Here is a 14,962-nt window from a genome sequence, read left to right as displayed (position 1 = left end):
AGGAGAGTCCCGACTCACTGTGCCCACATCTTCTTGCAGACCTTTGGAGGCCATTGCTAGGATTTGGGAGTCTCTGTCTGTCATAGTAAGCTTTAGTATCACAGTAAACAACTGCCATTCCATTCAGCAGATCTCTGACAAGATTGAGAGTTAGCATCTATTAAGTATACCGGAGTTAGACATTCTGTGTCTGTTTCTAATTATATGTTCTAGATTGTAACTTAATAACAGTTGCACACAATGAGACTGATCAAAGGCTGTGGTCTTTGGCTTTTTTAATGCCGTAATTCTTTAAAGTAATATTAAAACTACTGTTTATTGAAGCCATATTGAAACTACATGAAAACCTTATCTTAACTAAAAACTGTCTTTGGTTATCTTTTTTTTAAAAAGACTTATTTATTTATTTATTTATTTATTTAATGTACAAGAGTATACGGCAGCTGGCTTCAGTCACTCCATGGGACAGCAACTGACCCCTTACATATAGTTGTGGGCTACCATGTGGTTGCTGGTATTTGAACTCAGGACCTCTGGAAGAACAGTCAGTGCTCTTAACCATTGAACCTTCTCTCCAGCCCTGGATATCTTTTTATTTTTAAGTCAGGTTGATCTCAAGTAAGACTATGGTGAAGCAGTGAGTGCCCATAATAAAGATGGTGGACAGTCATGCATCTGCCTTCAACTAAGATGCACTGAAACTATAGACAGTCGTGTGGTTGCCCTTAGCTAAGATGGCACCGAAACTGTAGCTCCCCTTTCTTCCCCTACCCTTACCAAAGGTGGTGGGAGTCACATGTTACATCCTAGAATGGAATGACATTTACTTCCACATGGGTGGCTATGTATCAGCAAAGAGACAAATAGGTCGACATCCACAGAGACAAACGGACATTTTCCCCTGGCAGAGGGCATTATGTGCATGTGAGGAGAACTCTCCCTGCCACAGCAGTAGCCCCTGCAGCCGTGGCCTGTGAGTCAGAGCATCCAGGCAGGTCTGAGGCCAGTGTACAGCAGAGGCTCGGGCTGCTCTGTGCCTTGGGGTCTAGTAACTGCCCAGAGCTTCCCCTCCACAGCTGACTTAGAGAAGGTGCCAACCAGATGGAAAGGAATCAGAGACAAAATTTTCCAGGAGGTAAAAGTTGAAGACTGCCTTTGGAGTAAATGGCTCCAGCAGCAGAGCTGCAGAACAGTGACATCTGTCACAATATCTGGAGACTGTTTTTAGAGTCCCAGGAGGAGGGAGGGGAGCCTAGAAGAAATGCTAACTCAGCAGGCGGTAATTTATTTATTTCTCCACACTGAGGATCAAACTGAGGGTCTTGCACTTGCTAGGCACGGGATCCATGGTGGGCTTTGTTCCTGCCCTTATTTCATCTGGAGACAGGGTCTTCATCTGTAGCTCAGGCTGTGATTGAATTTAGGATGCTGACAGGTGTCACCCTCTATTCTCTGCCTGGAATTATTTTGGTAATGACTCTCAGGGAGATTTCTCTCTCTTCAGCCTGCTCTCCTGGCCTTGCAAATCACCCATTAAGCATCTGAGAGCTCATATCTACACAGACACTCCTGCTTCTGGTCCTGTGTCAGGATTACTGTTGGCTCCTCAGCTGGGTTGAGGCATGATCTCACCCATACTCCCTGTCTCCAGGTCCCATTTAACCATGAGAATCTTTTCCCTGTCTCATCTCCTTAATTTCCAGGGGGGCAGACTTGACAATTTGGAATACACTTTTTCCCTTTTTCACCCAGAGAGAAGCTATTTTGGGTTCTTTCAGCCACCAAACCAGCTACCTCTACTCAGCCCCAAATTAACAAAATAATGAAAGTTAAAACAGCCATTAGTGTTACCCCACGGCAGGCACCTGGAGATTTGTTCCATTCATTTCCTTAACAGTGTGAGGGGTCCTTCCACCCACCACATACCCTGCCCACAAAACCAAGGAGATGAAGAAACATTATTTTCTTTTTCCCAGGTACAGCATTTATTTGGATAATTCTCCTCATTGCCTGCCTTTGTTCACAAGCATCCCAGAAGATATGAGCTTACAGAAGAGAAGGAACTGTCTGTAAAACTCACACAAGGGAAGTGTGCCCCCCCCAACCGTGGAATTCCCACATCTCTTGAAGAACAAGGAGTAAGTGGCTAGCACCCCTCCTGCACCCCAAGTCCCCTGCTCAGCTCCAGCCCTGGGCAATCCCCTCTCTCCCATTTCCACCCAGGGAAGCTCTGAAGGCTGACAGCTAAAGCAGAGGCTTGGCTCTTCCTTCTAGAGAAATCTCTCACCTGCACAGCATTTCACAGTGGAATTCAGGGCTTATGAAAGGATAGAAAGGAGGGTGAGATGGAGAGTCCCGAATGTGAGCCCCCCCCCAAGGATAATCTGAGTACAGCAGTGTCTAAGGCCTGTCACAATGCACTCTAGTCTGTGTGAACTAGGGAATGAAATGCACAGATGTATGTGCGCCTACCACTTCCTGTCCCTGGAGCGCTCTCTGCCACCAAAGCACTGAGCCAATGGTTCCACAGCCCTCCTCCAGCCCACGCTTCTCTAGCTTGGACATTCCTTGGATGGTTCCTCTCTGTTCTTTACCTTCAGTTCCAGGCTGACTTCCTGAGTCCAAGGCACACAAGCTCTGATCAGCCTCCCCAGGAGCTGATGAAAGTCGGCTTGGAACTTGGAGGATGAAAAGTAGAAAACCAGAGGGTCGATACAAGAGTTGAGGGTGCTGAGGAGGAGCACGTAGCTCCTCCAGGACGGACTCTCACCGCGGACGTAGCCCACCACATGGGACATATTGTAGGGGCCAAAGCAGACGAAGAAGATTAGCAATGTGGCTGCAAGGAGCCCCATCACTCTCTTGCGCCTGCGCCGGCTGGCTCCCCGGCTCAGAATCCACACCAGGCGACTGTAGCAGTAACTGGTAATACACAGGGGCACCAGGAAAAGGACCACAGCCATCTCTAGACGCACAGGCAGGAGGACGGCCAGCTGGTCATCCCGGAATTCCAGGTAGCAGGTTCCATTGGTCCCCTGGCTGTCGGTTGCATTTCCCCAGTATTCGGTGACATAAACCACACTACAGTGAGCTGATGCCAGGAACCAACAGACTCCACTGACCAGACCGGCCTGAGCCAGCCGGGGTCGGGTTTTGTACCACAGTGGGTAGGCCACGCTCAGAAAACGTTCGATGCTCACAGCCGTCAGGAAGAGGGAGGTGAGGTAGATGGTGGTGAAGAAAAGGAACCCAGAAAGGGGGCAGAGAAGGAAGGGCAGAAGCCATTTCATGCCACAGGCTGCTTCCACCATGCGAAAGGGCAGGAAGAGGAGCAGGAGCAGGTCTGAAATGGTCAGGTTTAGCAAAAGTAAGTCCACGGCTACTGGGCGGCGGCGCAGCTTGCCCACGAAGACCACCAGGGCCATCACGTTGAGGGGGAGTCCAACGAGGAACACCAAGAGATACACAGTAAAGAAAAGCCATTGGTTGCCAGGCACGGAGCTTGTCTCCATGGTCACAGATGCTGGTGAGACAGAAGAATAGGAAGATAGGTTAGGAGTTGGGTATCTTCTTCAGGTTCCCTCAGCCCGAAACTGATCCATCAAACAAGACTGTTGACAACACTACAAACACCCCACCACCATGTCCATACATGCTCTCCCCTGCAGGTGGTCTTGCCTAGCACTCTAGTTTCCTGTCCCTCACATAGTGCAGACATCACTAAGGTGCCCCCTCAATCCACGCATAACCCTCAGCCCCACACTTACCAGTAGATTGGAGAACTGGCACCCTAAGATAGCCCAGCGCCCGGCTGCTTCCTACAGCACCAGGGCAGTGAGCTAGCTGTCCAGCAGAAATGATAAAGACTTGATGGTGCCTGTGATGTCACTCACTGCCGAACTGCACAAAAGAGGCTTTGAGCTAGTTATCAGGGCTGTGTCCATATGCAAAAAGAAAGGACAGCATCTAAGGATGTGTGCATCTCTGCAGAACAGCCCAGGGAGGACCTTTGCTTTGCTTATCTCCGTCACAGGGATCTCAGTGTGTCTCTTTAGATTGATACTTATCTGCTGCTCATCCAGTGTGGGAAGTGAGAGGCATGAATGGGGGGCTGGGCTCCGCAACCAGCTCTGTTTCCTGCTAGCTTGGGATCTGGGAATGAATGAGTTCAACCCTGTGTCTCCTGCTCCATAAATCGAGGCACCAATACAATTTCATAGCTGAAAGCATGCATGTTGGCCTGGGATGTCTCTCAGTGGAAAAACCACTTAGACTGTGCTGATAGCTAAGTTGGAAGAACTCTTGCAGATCAGGCAGGAAACCCTGAGTTCCACCTCCATCTCTTAGAGGAGGTGTGGTGGCACATTGGAGATTGTCCTATAGCTGTTTGTATTTTAATGTTAATTCCACTTCCTGAAGATGTGCCCAATAAACAGGTGATTCCAACTGAGCCATCGTTTTTAATTAGTAAAATAAAGGAAAGCCATTATCTGGGTTGGGCAAGGAAAGTAGGAAGGGCTGAGAGGTCAGGAGAGGTCAGAGGATGGAGGTTAGAAGTCCTGGCTACATGGAGATTCCCAAGGACCTGCTGGACCCAGGTGATATTACTTGGCTTTAAATAGCTGTGAACATTAAGGATTTTATAGGTCTGGCATCTTATATGAAGGGCAGTTTGTATCTTTGTCTATTTGATGTAATCTTGTTGTGTAGAGGGTTTGAGGATTGAGAGTTGAATATATAAGCCTGTTTTAAAAGCTATTGGGCTGTAGAGCTGTGTTTGTGTGGAATTTTGGGGTACAGAAAAACCCCAGGATAGAGGCAGAGAACAGGCAGTAGAAATCTTCTTGGGGAAGGGAGTTGGGTAGACAAGTTGGCCCGAGTTGGCGGATCCAACCCGGTACCATAGGAACATGCAGCTCTGAACTAAAACTGAGCCTGAGGAGTGAGACCTCAGGGCTGGTGAAGAGATAAACCTTTCATTTACCTGTAATCCAGAAATTAGGAGGAAGATCAGGAGTTCAGGGTCATCATCAGCTCCTGGCTACACACAGTTTGAGGCTAGCCTGGGCTACATGAAGCCCTGTCTCAAATAAAACAAATGATGCTAAGTACATAGTATAGCACCTCCCCTATTCCTTTTGGGGTCCTTGTGGTCCAGGCAGGGATCAGGGATGATGATGCTGAAGATGGTGGTGATGCTGCAGACAGTGGTGACTGCGGTTATTTTGGTGGGGGTACAATCCACAACAAGACCTCAGGGCACCACTGTTTTATGCCCAGCATCTTTTTTGCTCATGACAGAGAAGTGACTCTCCAGTTCTCTTTCCTTCTTAGACATCACGGCGATGGGGTGAGATGGGGGTAAGTGTTTCACATGTGGCTGTGCTTGGGCTCAACAACAGCACAGCCCAGTGCTCACACACCTATGGAACAGAGCAGGAAACCAACAGACGAGCACCAGATGACTGTCAGAACAACACCAGTCAGGACGAAGCTCTGTCAATGATGGAGAGACACCACAGTGTTTGGGGAACACACTGTGGGGTCGTCACTTTGGACATCAATTTATTGGTGTAGGTAGAATGTTGAACATACATGTACACCAATAATTCCATGACGAATATTTACGGAAGGGACTGGAACACATGCACAGTCTCAAATGCTGGCTCAGGTTCCATCTCAACCCAGCCCTAGTGACCTTGGCTCACAAGTGGAAAATAACCCTTAATAAAAAGATGCATCAGGATTAAATCATAGTCAGTGGTGAACTACACAAACTCAGCCCATGGACGAACCCCAAATCATGTGGTAAGAGAATCCAGCTATGCATACCGGCCATGTCTCACACAGATTAATTTGCATGAAATGTCCAGAATAGGCAAATATTTGAAAACAGAAAGTACATTTGTGGTTGGGAGCCAATGCTGAGGGGTGGGAGAGAGAAATCCTGTGTAAGAAACAAAAGAGAGCTTTACGGGGCTGTAAAGGTGGAGTACTTACCTGCAAATTTTATTTTGAAGATTGGCTTGTATACTTAGCTTGCATGTATTTCTGACTTTGTCAAAGGTGCTGCTTATGGGACAAGCATTTTTCATTGGCCTTGGGGCTCAAATTTAGCAAGAGTAAATAATGAAGATGTATATGCTAATTGAGGTGCTGTCTCCTGGGGGAGTTGGGTATCCGGAGGTGGGGTGGGGTGGCTCCACCCTGCAGAGTCATCTCTCAGCTCTCCTGGGTTCCAGGAAGGACGTAGGTCATTCCCTGAGTGGGAGGAAGCCCAGGTAAGTGGGTACAGTGGTTCCACCCCTACAGGTACCCCAGGGCAGTAGGACAGAGGTTTCTAACCAGAGCAGGCAGTGGTGCTGTACACACTTTTACTAAGATGCTCTGGTGTCCCCACTGCCCAGGGGCCAGGTCTGTGATTTCTGGCTTCATAGTGATTCAAAAATGAAATGAAAGACAGACATGACTATTTAATGTATGGAGTGGGTTTTTAAAATCATTTTATTGAATACTTACTCTATTTACATTTCAAATGTTATTCTCTTTCCTCCTTCCGGTCCCAACCCCATCCCATTCAACTTGTCTACTCAAAGTGCACCCTCTCCCAATCACCCTCTCCACCTCAGTGCCTTGGCTTCCCTACAGTGGGGAAATGTGCCCTCCCTGGACCAAAGGACCCATAGATGCCATACAATGCTGTCCTCTGCTACATATGCAACTGAAGCCATGGGTCTTCCCATGTGTGCTAAATGGTTGGTGTTTTAGTCTCTAGGATTTGTAAAGTGATTTTTTTTTTTTTTTTTGTTTGTTTGGTTGTTTTCTTCAGACTGGGTCTCACTATGTAGTCCTGGTTGTCCTGTTCCTCAGTAAGTAGACCAGGCTGGTCTTGAACTCACAGAGATGCACTTGCCCAAAGGAATAGCTTGTGTGAAGCAGTCCAGCTGCTCTGGGATGTCTGCTTTCCATCATCACTGGATGACTTACTCTCATGATCAGAAGAAACTCTGATACCTGACCTCCTCAGAGATGCCCAAGTGTCTGTCACCTTCATGGTCACTCCCCTCTGCCCTACCTCTCATGGGCTAGCTTGTGCCCTCCTCCTTCTCCATTGATGACCTATAGCTGACACCACTAGTTTTTCTAAATGTCCATGAAGCCTTGGTTTCCTGCTTGGAAGGATCACCTTCCACCTCATCTTTGCTACAGGGCATCAAGAAATCTTTCAGACCATCTCCAAAATGAAGATGCTCATCACCCTAGCTACTTCACCGTGTTTTTAGGGGAAGGCTTCCTTGTCTGGGAGTGCTGCCTTTACCCCAGAGCAGGTATCTGAAGGAGTGTGTGGTGTCTGCTCAAACCAGAAAAGAAGCTCCCTGGACAAGCCAGCATGCTCCAGATTGGCATTGGTGTGAGCGCCCTCTGCTGGGCACTGAGTCTGGTTTACAACCTGCCCATCTGATCAGTGGGCACCTGGCTGAAATCAAAGGTTGTGTGAGATGGGGAACTGTGTCCTGTGCCAACAGCCTCAGCTCGTCTGGATGCTGAGGCATCACTTGAGTCCAGGAGTTCAAGATCACAGTTAAACCCTGTCTGCTAAAACGAAATATGTGTGGTGCTTGTTTGTGGTGTGCGGTGGTTAGGTACCTGGGGATAAAGATCAACCGTTGAGTACTTGCCTCGCAGCTCTAAGGCTCTGAATTCAGTCTCCAGTAAAATCAAACACACACACACACACACACACACACACACACACACACACACACACTCGAGAGGAGTGGAGTGCCACCTAAAAGGGTTTATGATGATCAAATGAGACAACCTGAAGGATGAGACTCCGTGTGGTACCTGCAACCAACACCTCCTCCTCGCCACAGTTGGCCGCTGCCTCCGTTGGAGCTCAGGCCCACAGACCCCCTTATCTTTCCAGCCAGCATTCGGTGCTCAGCTTCAGTGCTGCCCCCTCGTGGCTTCTGTGTGGTATGGCAGGGCCCTGTTGCTGCCTCTTCAGTCATGAAAATGTTCCTCCCTCAGAAATGGTTATTAGGGAAAGGCTTCAAAACGGGATTGTGATGGTGGTATTCCTCCTGATCTGGAGCGAGCTTCTCCTCACACCCCTCCTACGACAAAAAAGGCCAAAAGCAGTTGGGAGCACTCTGAGGTGTGTCAGGAAGGTGCACTGTCCCTTGTTGCCCAACTTTGTCCTCCACTCTCTTCGTACAAGGTCACTGTCCTCTCCAGGTGTATCGTTTCCTACAAGTGGCTTCTTCGAAGGCTTTGGGCCAGGCCTCCTGAGTTGAGGTGGATCAGCCCTCTTGAGTGCCTGGCAGACTCAGAGTCCCACCCAGTGCTCCTTGCCCCAGTGCTACTTCTGAATTGTCCCTCTTTGAGTCCTTGTCACACATATTGTCCCCCGTCCAGGACCTGTTCCCAAGTAGCCAGTGACCAGGGGGTTGAGTACCACACTCCAGGCCCCTGTGATGAGCCCCAACTTCCTCCAGGAGCCTCCTAAGTCCGGGTTTATGAAACTCGCCACGTTGGAGGCATTATAGGGTCCCAGACAGAGCAGGAGTGTGAGGAGAGCTCCTCCGGCCACCCAAGCTGCTCTGAGCTTCCGTTTGTGGCTCAGGCCCGAGTGTGCCAGTGCCCGAAGGCAGCCCACATAGCTGAAGGCAGTGATCACCAAGGGCATAAAGAAGAGGAGAATGGAGAAACTGAGGCGGGTAGGGCGGGCAGAGTCGGGGTCCCAGGCTTCCAGACAGACCGGGGAGCCATTCACGGGTATGTTGATGCCCAGGGAACTGGTGGTGTTGTCCAGCCAGCCTCCAGGAGCCTCCAAGCCAAGGGCCAGCCCCAGGTGACAGAGGACAAGGGCCCATATAGCCACGCACACTCCCCAGGAATAGCGGGGCCTTCGGATGGCTTGGTACCCGAAGGGGAAGGCAGCCCCCAGGTAGCGGCCAGCACTGAGAGCGGCCAGGAAGCCCCCGCCTGCGTAGAGCGGAGCAAAGTGGGCCAAGGCAAAGACGGGGCAGAAGGGGAGCGGTAGGGGCCAGGCCCCAGAAGCCAGCGCCTCCACAGCCTTCAGGGGCAGGGTGATGGCCAGTAGGAGGTCAGAGCAGCCCAGATGGAGTGTGTAGACCAAGCTGGGAGTGAGTCGCAGTTTTGCGTGGGACACTGCACCTCGGATGGCTAACAAGTTCAGTGGAAAGCCCAGTGCAAAGGCTGATACGTAGAGAGCGAAGGAGAGCTGTGGGGGCAGGTCCATGGGGCCGAGTGGCTGTTCCTCCTGCCCACTGTGTTCAGCTCATCTGCAGAGAAAAGAATTTCACACTGTTGTTTCTCCAGCCCAGAGCATCAGAAGCCAGTCCTAGAGCCACCGAGGATGCCAAGGCCCACAGAAGGAAATGACTGCCGGATAGCGACAGAACTCGGTTCAGAATCAGGGAGTTCAAGCGTTCAGTTCCCAGCTGTTCCTCCACTGTACTGCCTCCTAGGATGAAGTTAACTACTCGGTGTAACCGGAAGAGAAAGAAGGTTCCGGAGCTGAAGCGATGATGTCTGATCCCCGAGACTCTGGGGAAAGAGGAGCAGAGAGAGGTCAGAACCAGGCTGTATGGGCGCCAGAGACCCCCATAGGAACAAATCCTGACCAGAGAAACCAGGGGCGGCCTCAAGGGATGGCTCAGCGGTCAGAGTGCCTGCTATTCTTCTGGGAGACCGAGTTCGGCTCCTAACACCCACCTCAATCACATTTATCCATAACTCCCGTGCAACGTGTTTTGGCCTCACACACGTACACATGGATTTTTTTATTTAATGAGAAAGCCCAGAGTGGTGGCGCTCACCTTTACTCTCAGCGCTCGGGAGAGAGAAAGAAGAAGATCTCTGTGAGTTTGAGGCCAGCCTGGTTACTGAACAAGTTCCAGACCAGCTAGGGCTATATACATAGTGAGGTACTGTTTCAAAGAGAGAGAGACAAAGACAGAGACAGAGACAGAGACACAGAGATAGAAAGAGAGGGAGAGGGACAGAGAGAGACAGAAACAGAGACAGAGAGACAGAGATCATTGTTGGATACTAGCTACATTAGGCAGGGAGAGGCAGGCAAAGGAGGTGCTAAGGGAACAGATAGCCCCAAGGCAGGCCAGTTCCCCTCAGTATATATTACACCTCTGGGAACATCTTGGGCACAGAAACCCAGAAAAGAGAGGAGCCGTTGAAAATGGGACTCACCTCTTAGTGCTGCCGGATGCCTCTGAGACTCAGGAGTCCCCTTGCAGGGCTGGTAGATGATGCCAGGGATGGTCAGTGAGCTGGAAGGGAGAGAAGGGCGGGGCGGCCATTAGCCAGAGGTTCTCGCAGCCTGGATGAGCAGCAGATGAGACATCCTTTGCTGGTTTGCAGGAGGTTGCACATGGGAGCGAGAGCAAGGATGGAGATAGGACTGACTTGGGTGAAGACCCTAAAGAAGCAGGGTTCATGGGGTACGGCACTGTGCCCTCCCGACGCATCCACTGCCCGTCCAAACCCACTTCTGGATGAGTTCACAGGAAGATCCCTGCTTCATTGGCTCGTTGCTAGGTCACGACGACAACAACAAAAGGCATTCTGGAGACTTCCGTCACCCACAGTACATACACGTTGTCATCCATATATGAACAGCAAAAGAATCTCTTAGTGGCCTGAGCCTGGTGGTACGACCCGTGATTCCAGCTATTCTGGACGTTGGTGTAGGAGGATCACAAGTCCAAGGCCAACCTGAGCTACAGAGTGAGTTCGAGTTCAGGCTAGCGAGCTTAATGACGCTGTCTCAAAATAAATACCAGCGAAGGGGCTTGGGATGTGGCTTGGTGGTACACCCTCTGCCTAGAATCTGAGTGAGGGGCTGCAGCTCACTGGTAGAGTGTTTGCCTAGCTTACACAAAGCCCTGGTTCCCATCCCCAGGCCCAGTTTGTTTGCTTGCTTATTTTTTAATTTTTGTTGCACCTACATACATACACGCACTGGCAGTTCCGGTCTGATTCTACACAGTGACATTTTTCCTGAGGGTCCGCAATCTTCCATGTGCAAGTTGCTCTGCGACCCTTCACTGTCCCTCTGACCATATATATGACCCTGTGTCTGCTATCTTTGCTAAAAGGCTGGATTCATGAGTGCTGAGTCTGATGGGTCCAGGGTGCCTCACAGGTACTCTGGCCCTGGGATAATGGCTTAATCTAGGGTGGGGAAAGCTGCCGTGTTCTGGAGTCCCGGGCCTCTGGACTTCCTGGCCACCTGCTCTTCACGCCCCAGCAAAGCTGTTGACAGCCACATCTCGTGGTCAATGGGTCATGAAGTACCTTTATATCAGCAGCTGGGCTTGGGGACAGGATAAGAAGGTACCTGGTGGTTGCCAGGAAGCCTAATCCAGACCTTGTCAGCCTCAGGCCTGCCTTCTGCTTCCTTGGAGAAGACCTTGCCCTCAAGGGGTCTTTGATGGAAAGCGTCACATCATTGGCTCTGTAGGTCATAATTCTTGCACCCCAACAACGAATTCTGTCCCGTGTGGGGTTTGCCTTCTTGTTGTTGTTGTTTTGTGTCTTGAGGTCTCAAGCAGCCCAGGTTTGTCTCGAACTTGCTGTGCGGTGGAGGATGACCTTGAACTTGTGATCCTACACCCTCCTACACCCTCTACCTTCCCGTGCTCAGATTACTGGCAGCAGCACTGTACTGCTTTATGTAGTGCTGGATGTAGGACATGTGGATTCCAGCCTGTTAGGCAAACACTCTACACATTGAGCCAAATTTCCAGCCCCCGGATGTGTGAATACATATTCACCAAATGCGTGTCATAAATAGGAATGAACAATTCATTAGTGATTGAATATTGCTAAATTTCATGTGAGTATAGAAGCCCCTAAAATCTTTATTCTCTCATTTAAACAGTGGGGTGGTTTTATTTGTTTGTTTTTTTTTTTTTTTTAGTGTAAAAATAAATAAATGTTAAAAAGGGGGGGGGGGACCTGGAGAAATCACTCTGAGTATTCTTAACTACTGAGACACCTCTCCAGGACCCCAAATATTTATTTTACATTTAAATGTGTGTGTGTGTGTGTGTAGACATTATTTGGAGTCAGTTCTGTCTTTTTACCTTGTGGATCCTGGGGATCGAACTCAGGTTGTTGGGTTTGGAGGCAGACACCTTTGACCACAGAGGTCTTTTCATCAGCCCTTCATTTAAACAGCATTTAAAAGTCCCACTGGCCTCCAGAGAAGTCAATGGTGGTGCTCACCTGAGATCAATTAGGGGACAAAGAAGAAATCAGCACCTCCCTCTGGCTCTGGGGAAAGATGAGAAGGGAGAAAGGGAAGGAAGGAGACCCTCCTGGGTGCCAGGAGTTGCAAGGTTCTTCCTTGCCTTTGGCGTTGGTCAAGCACACCCTGCTGCCTAGGCTGAGCCGGTGAATGGGGAAAGCTAGGCCTGAGACCTTGATTCACTGGAGCCAATAGCAAACTGGGGAGATCAAGGTAGTGGTGGGTGGTAAAAGACCAGGTCTCCTGCTGAGGACAGCTGGGAGAATGCATCCTTCTTCCTTTATTTCTTTGTTGTTGTTTTTGTGTCTTTCTGTGTAGTCCAGGCTGGCTGGGAAGTAATGATGGGAATTTGGGGTTGAGGCTTTAGGAGTTTTGCCTTCTGCACTTGGTTTCTCAGTGTTACCCCACTGAATAGAAGAGTAAACTTTACTTCCTTGAATCACACATGTAGTAAGAGAATAACGACACCTCCATCTTGGAGAAACAGAGGCTCAGTCATGTTGGAAAACTCTGCCCAAGATCACTCAGCTGGGTAAACAGAAGAATTAAGATGTGCATTAATACTCCCCTCGGCTGCAAAGCCAAATACACTTTCCCAGAAGCATCCTGGTGGTGAAGGCATGTCATCCAGCTACTTGGGGGGCTCAGGCAGGAGAATTCTAAGTTTAAGGCCTACCTGAGCTACAGAGTAAGTTAAGGTACTATTTCACAATAAATAGGAGGCCAGAAGTATGACTCAGTGCTAGAACTGAGCCCATGAAAGGCTGGGGGCGTGGCTCAGTGGGTAGAGGACCTGCCTAGAATCCCCCAATGAGGGGCTGGGGGCGTGGCTCAATGGCAGAACACCTGCCTACCTCAAGTGAGGATGATGTGGCTCTAGAGTACTTTACCTGGTGTCTTTTTTTTTGAGATTTATTTATTTTTAGAAACAATAACTTTATGAAATTCCTAGGCAAATGGATGGAACTAGAGACTATCATCCTGAGTGAGGTAACCCAGTCACAAAAGAACACACATGGTATGCACTCACTGATAAGCGGATACTAGCCCCAGAAAGTTCTGAATACCCAAGAAATAATTCACAGACCTTATGAAGCTCAAAAAGAAGGAAAGCCAAATGTGGATGCCTCGGTCCCTCTTAGAAGGGAGAACAAAACACTCACAGGAGGAAATACAAGGTCAAATAGAGAAACAGAGATTGAAGAAAAAATCATTCAGAGGCTGCCTCACCTGGGGATCCACCCCGTATGCAGCGACCAAACCTAAGCACTATTGCTGATGCCAAGAAGTACTTATTGGCAGGAATCAGATAGAGATGCCTCCTCAGGGGCTCTGCCAGAGTCATACAGATACAGCTGAGCGTGCTTGCAGCTAACCATTGGACTGAACACGAGGACCCCAATGAAGGTGCTAAAGAAAGGACTGAGGAGCTGAAAGAGGTTGCAACCTCATGGGAAGAACAACATTATCAACCAACCAACTCCTCCACAGCTCCCAAGGACTAAAACACCACACATTGAAAGACCTATGGCTCCAGTTGCATATGTAGCTAAAGATAGCAGTGTCTGGCATCAATGTGAAAAGATGGCTTTGGTCCAGGGAGGGCACGTTTTCCCAATGTGGGGGAAAGCCAAGGCACTGAGGTAGAGAGGTTGATTAGGAGCAAGTGTACTTTCATGAAAACAAGTAGAGGGGGAGGGAAGATGGGAGCCGGGTGGGGGAAGGGGATAACATTTCAAATGTAAATACAGAGAGTAATAAAGATATTTATTTATTACATATAAGTACACTGTAGCTGTCTTCAGACACACCAGAAGAGGGCATCAGATATCATTACAGATGGTTGTGAGCCACCATGTGGTTGCTGGGATTTGAACTCAGAACCTCTAAAAGAATACTCAGTGCTCATAACCATTGAGCCATCCCTCCAGCCCCTTACCTGATGTCTTAGTTAGGGTTTTACTGCTGTTAACAGACACCATGACCAAAGCAACTCTTAGAAGGACAACATTTAATTGGGGCTGGCTTACAGGTTTAGAGGGTCAGTCCATAATCATCATAGTGTGGCAGCATCCAAACGGGCATGGTGGAAGAGCTGAGAGTTCTACATCTTCATCTGAAGGCTGCTAGCAGAAGACCAGCTTTCGGGAAGCTAAAATGAGGGTCTTAAAGCCCACAAGCAAAGTAACACTCCAAGGCCACGCCTACTCCAACAAGGCCACACCTCCTAGTAGTGCCACTCTTTAGGCCAAGCATATTCAAACCATCACACCTGGCATGCATGAAGCTCTAAATTAAATACCAATGCTGCAAGACAATAGTGCTCCTAAGGACTGATTTGATCATGAGATTACCCTGAGTCTCTTCCCCTCCCTCCAGGATCCAAGAAGCCATTCCCTGCTCCAGGTTTCCAGCATAATCATGTCAATCACCAACACAAAAGAGTTATGTTGGCATATATATGTGTGTATGTATATGTGTGTATGTATATATGTTTATGTCTTTCTGTCTGCTCAGCGTCCAGGACCCCGGAGGGAAGGCACCATCTCCACAGAAGGTCCGACTTAACTCATAGACAATCGTGGACATCTTTATAGGAGAAAAACCAACTGGGGACAGTGCCTCTTGCTTCCTTATTTCGGTCCTTCCTGGGGATTTCTCTCC

General features: G+C 49.1%; 2 protein-coding genes across 2 annotated transcripts; both read right to left on the bottom strand.

Moving 5' to 3' along the window:
* Positions 1-2,552: 2,552 nt before the first annotated feature.
* Positions 2,553-3,512, bottom strand: FFAR3 (free fatty acid receptor 3; the record flags this gene model as incomplete). The annotated part of the gene is made up of 1 exon (XM_080908324.1): positions 2,553-3,512. The coding sequence occupies one exon, from the start codon at positions 3,510-3,512 to the stop codon at positions 2,553-2,555; it is 960 nt and encodes a 319-aa protein (XP_080764450.1).
* A 4,853-nt stretch (positions 3,513-8,365) lies between these two features.
* On the bottom strand, positions 8,366-9,268 carry FFAR1 (free fatty acid receptor 1; the record flags this gene model as incomplete). The annotated part of the gene is made up of 1 exon (XM_080909182.1): positions 8,366-9,268. One exon carries the CDS (start codon positions 9,266-9,268, stop codon positions 8,366-8,368), a length of 903 nt encoding a protein of 300 aa, XP_080765308.1.
* Positions 9,269-14,962: the final 5,694 nt, after the last annotated feature.

The sequence above is a fragment of the Micromys minutus genome (genome assembly GCF_963924665.1).
Source record: "Micromys minutus genome assembly, chromosome: 32".
NCBI classification, from domain to species: Eukaryota; Metazoa; Chordata; class Mammalia; order Rodentia; family Muridae; genus Micromys; species Micromys minutus.
This window is presented reverse-complemented; position numbering and strand designations above follow the sequence as displayed.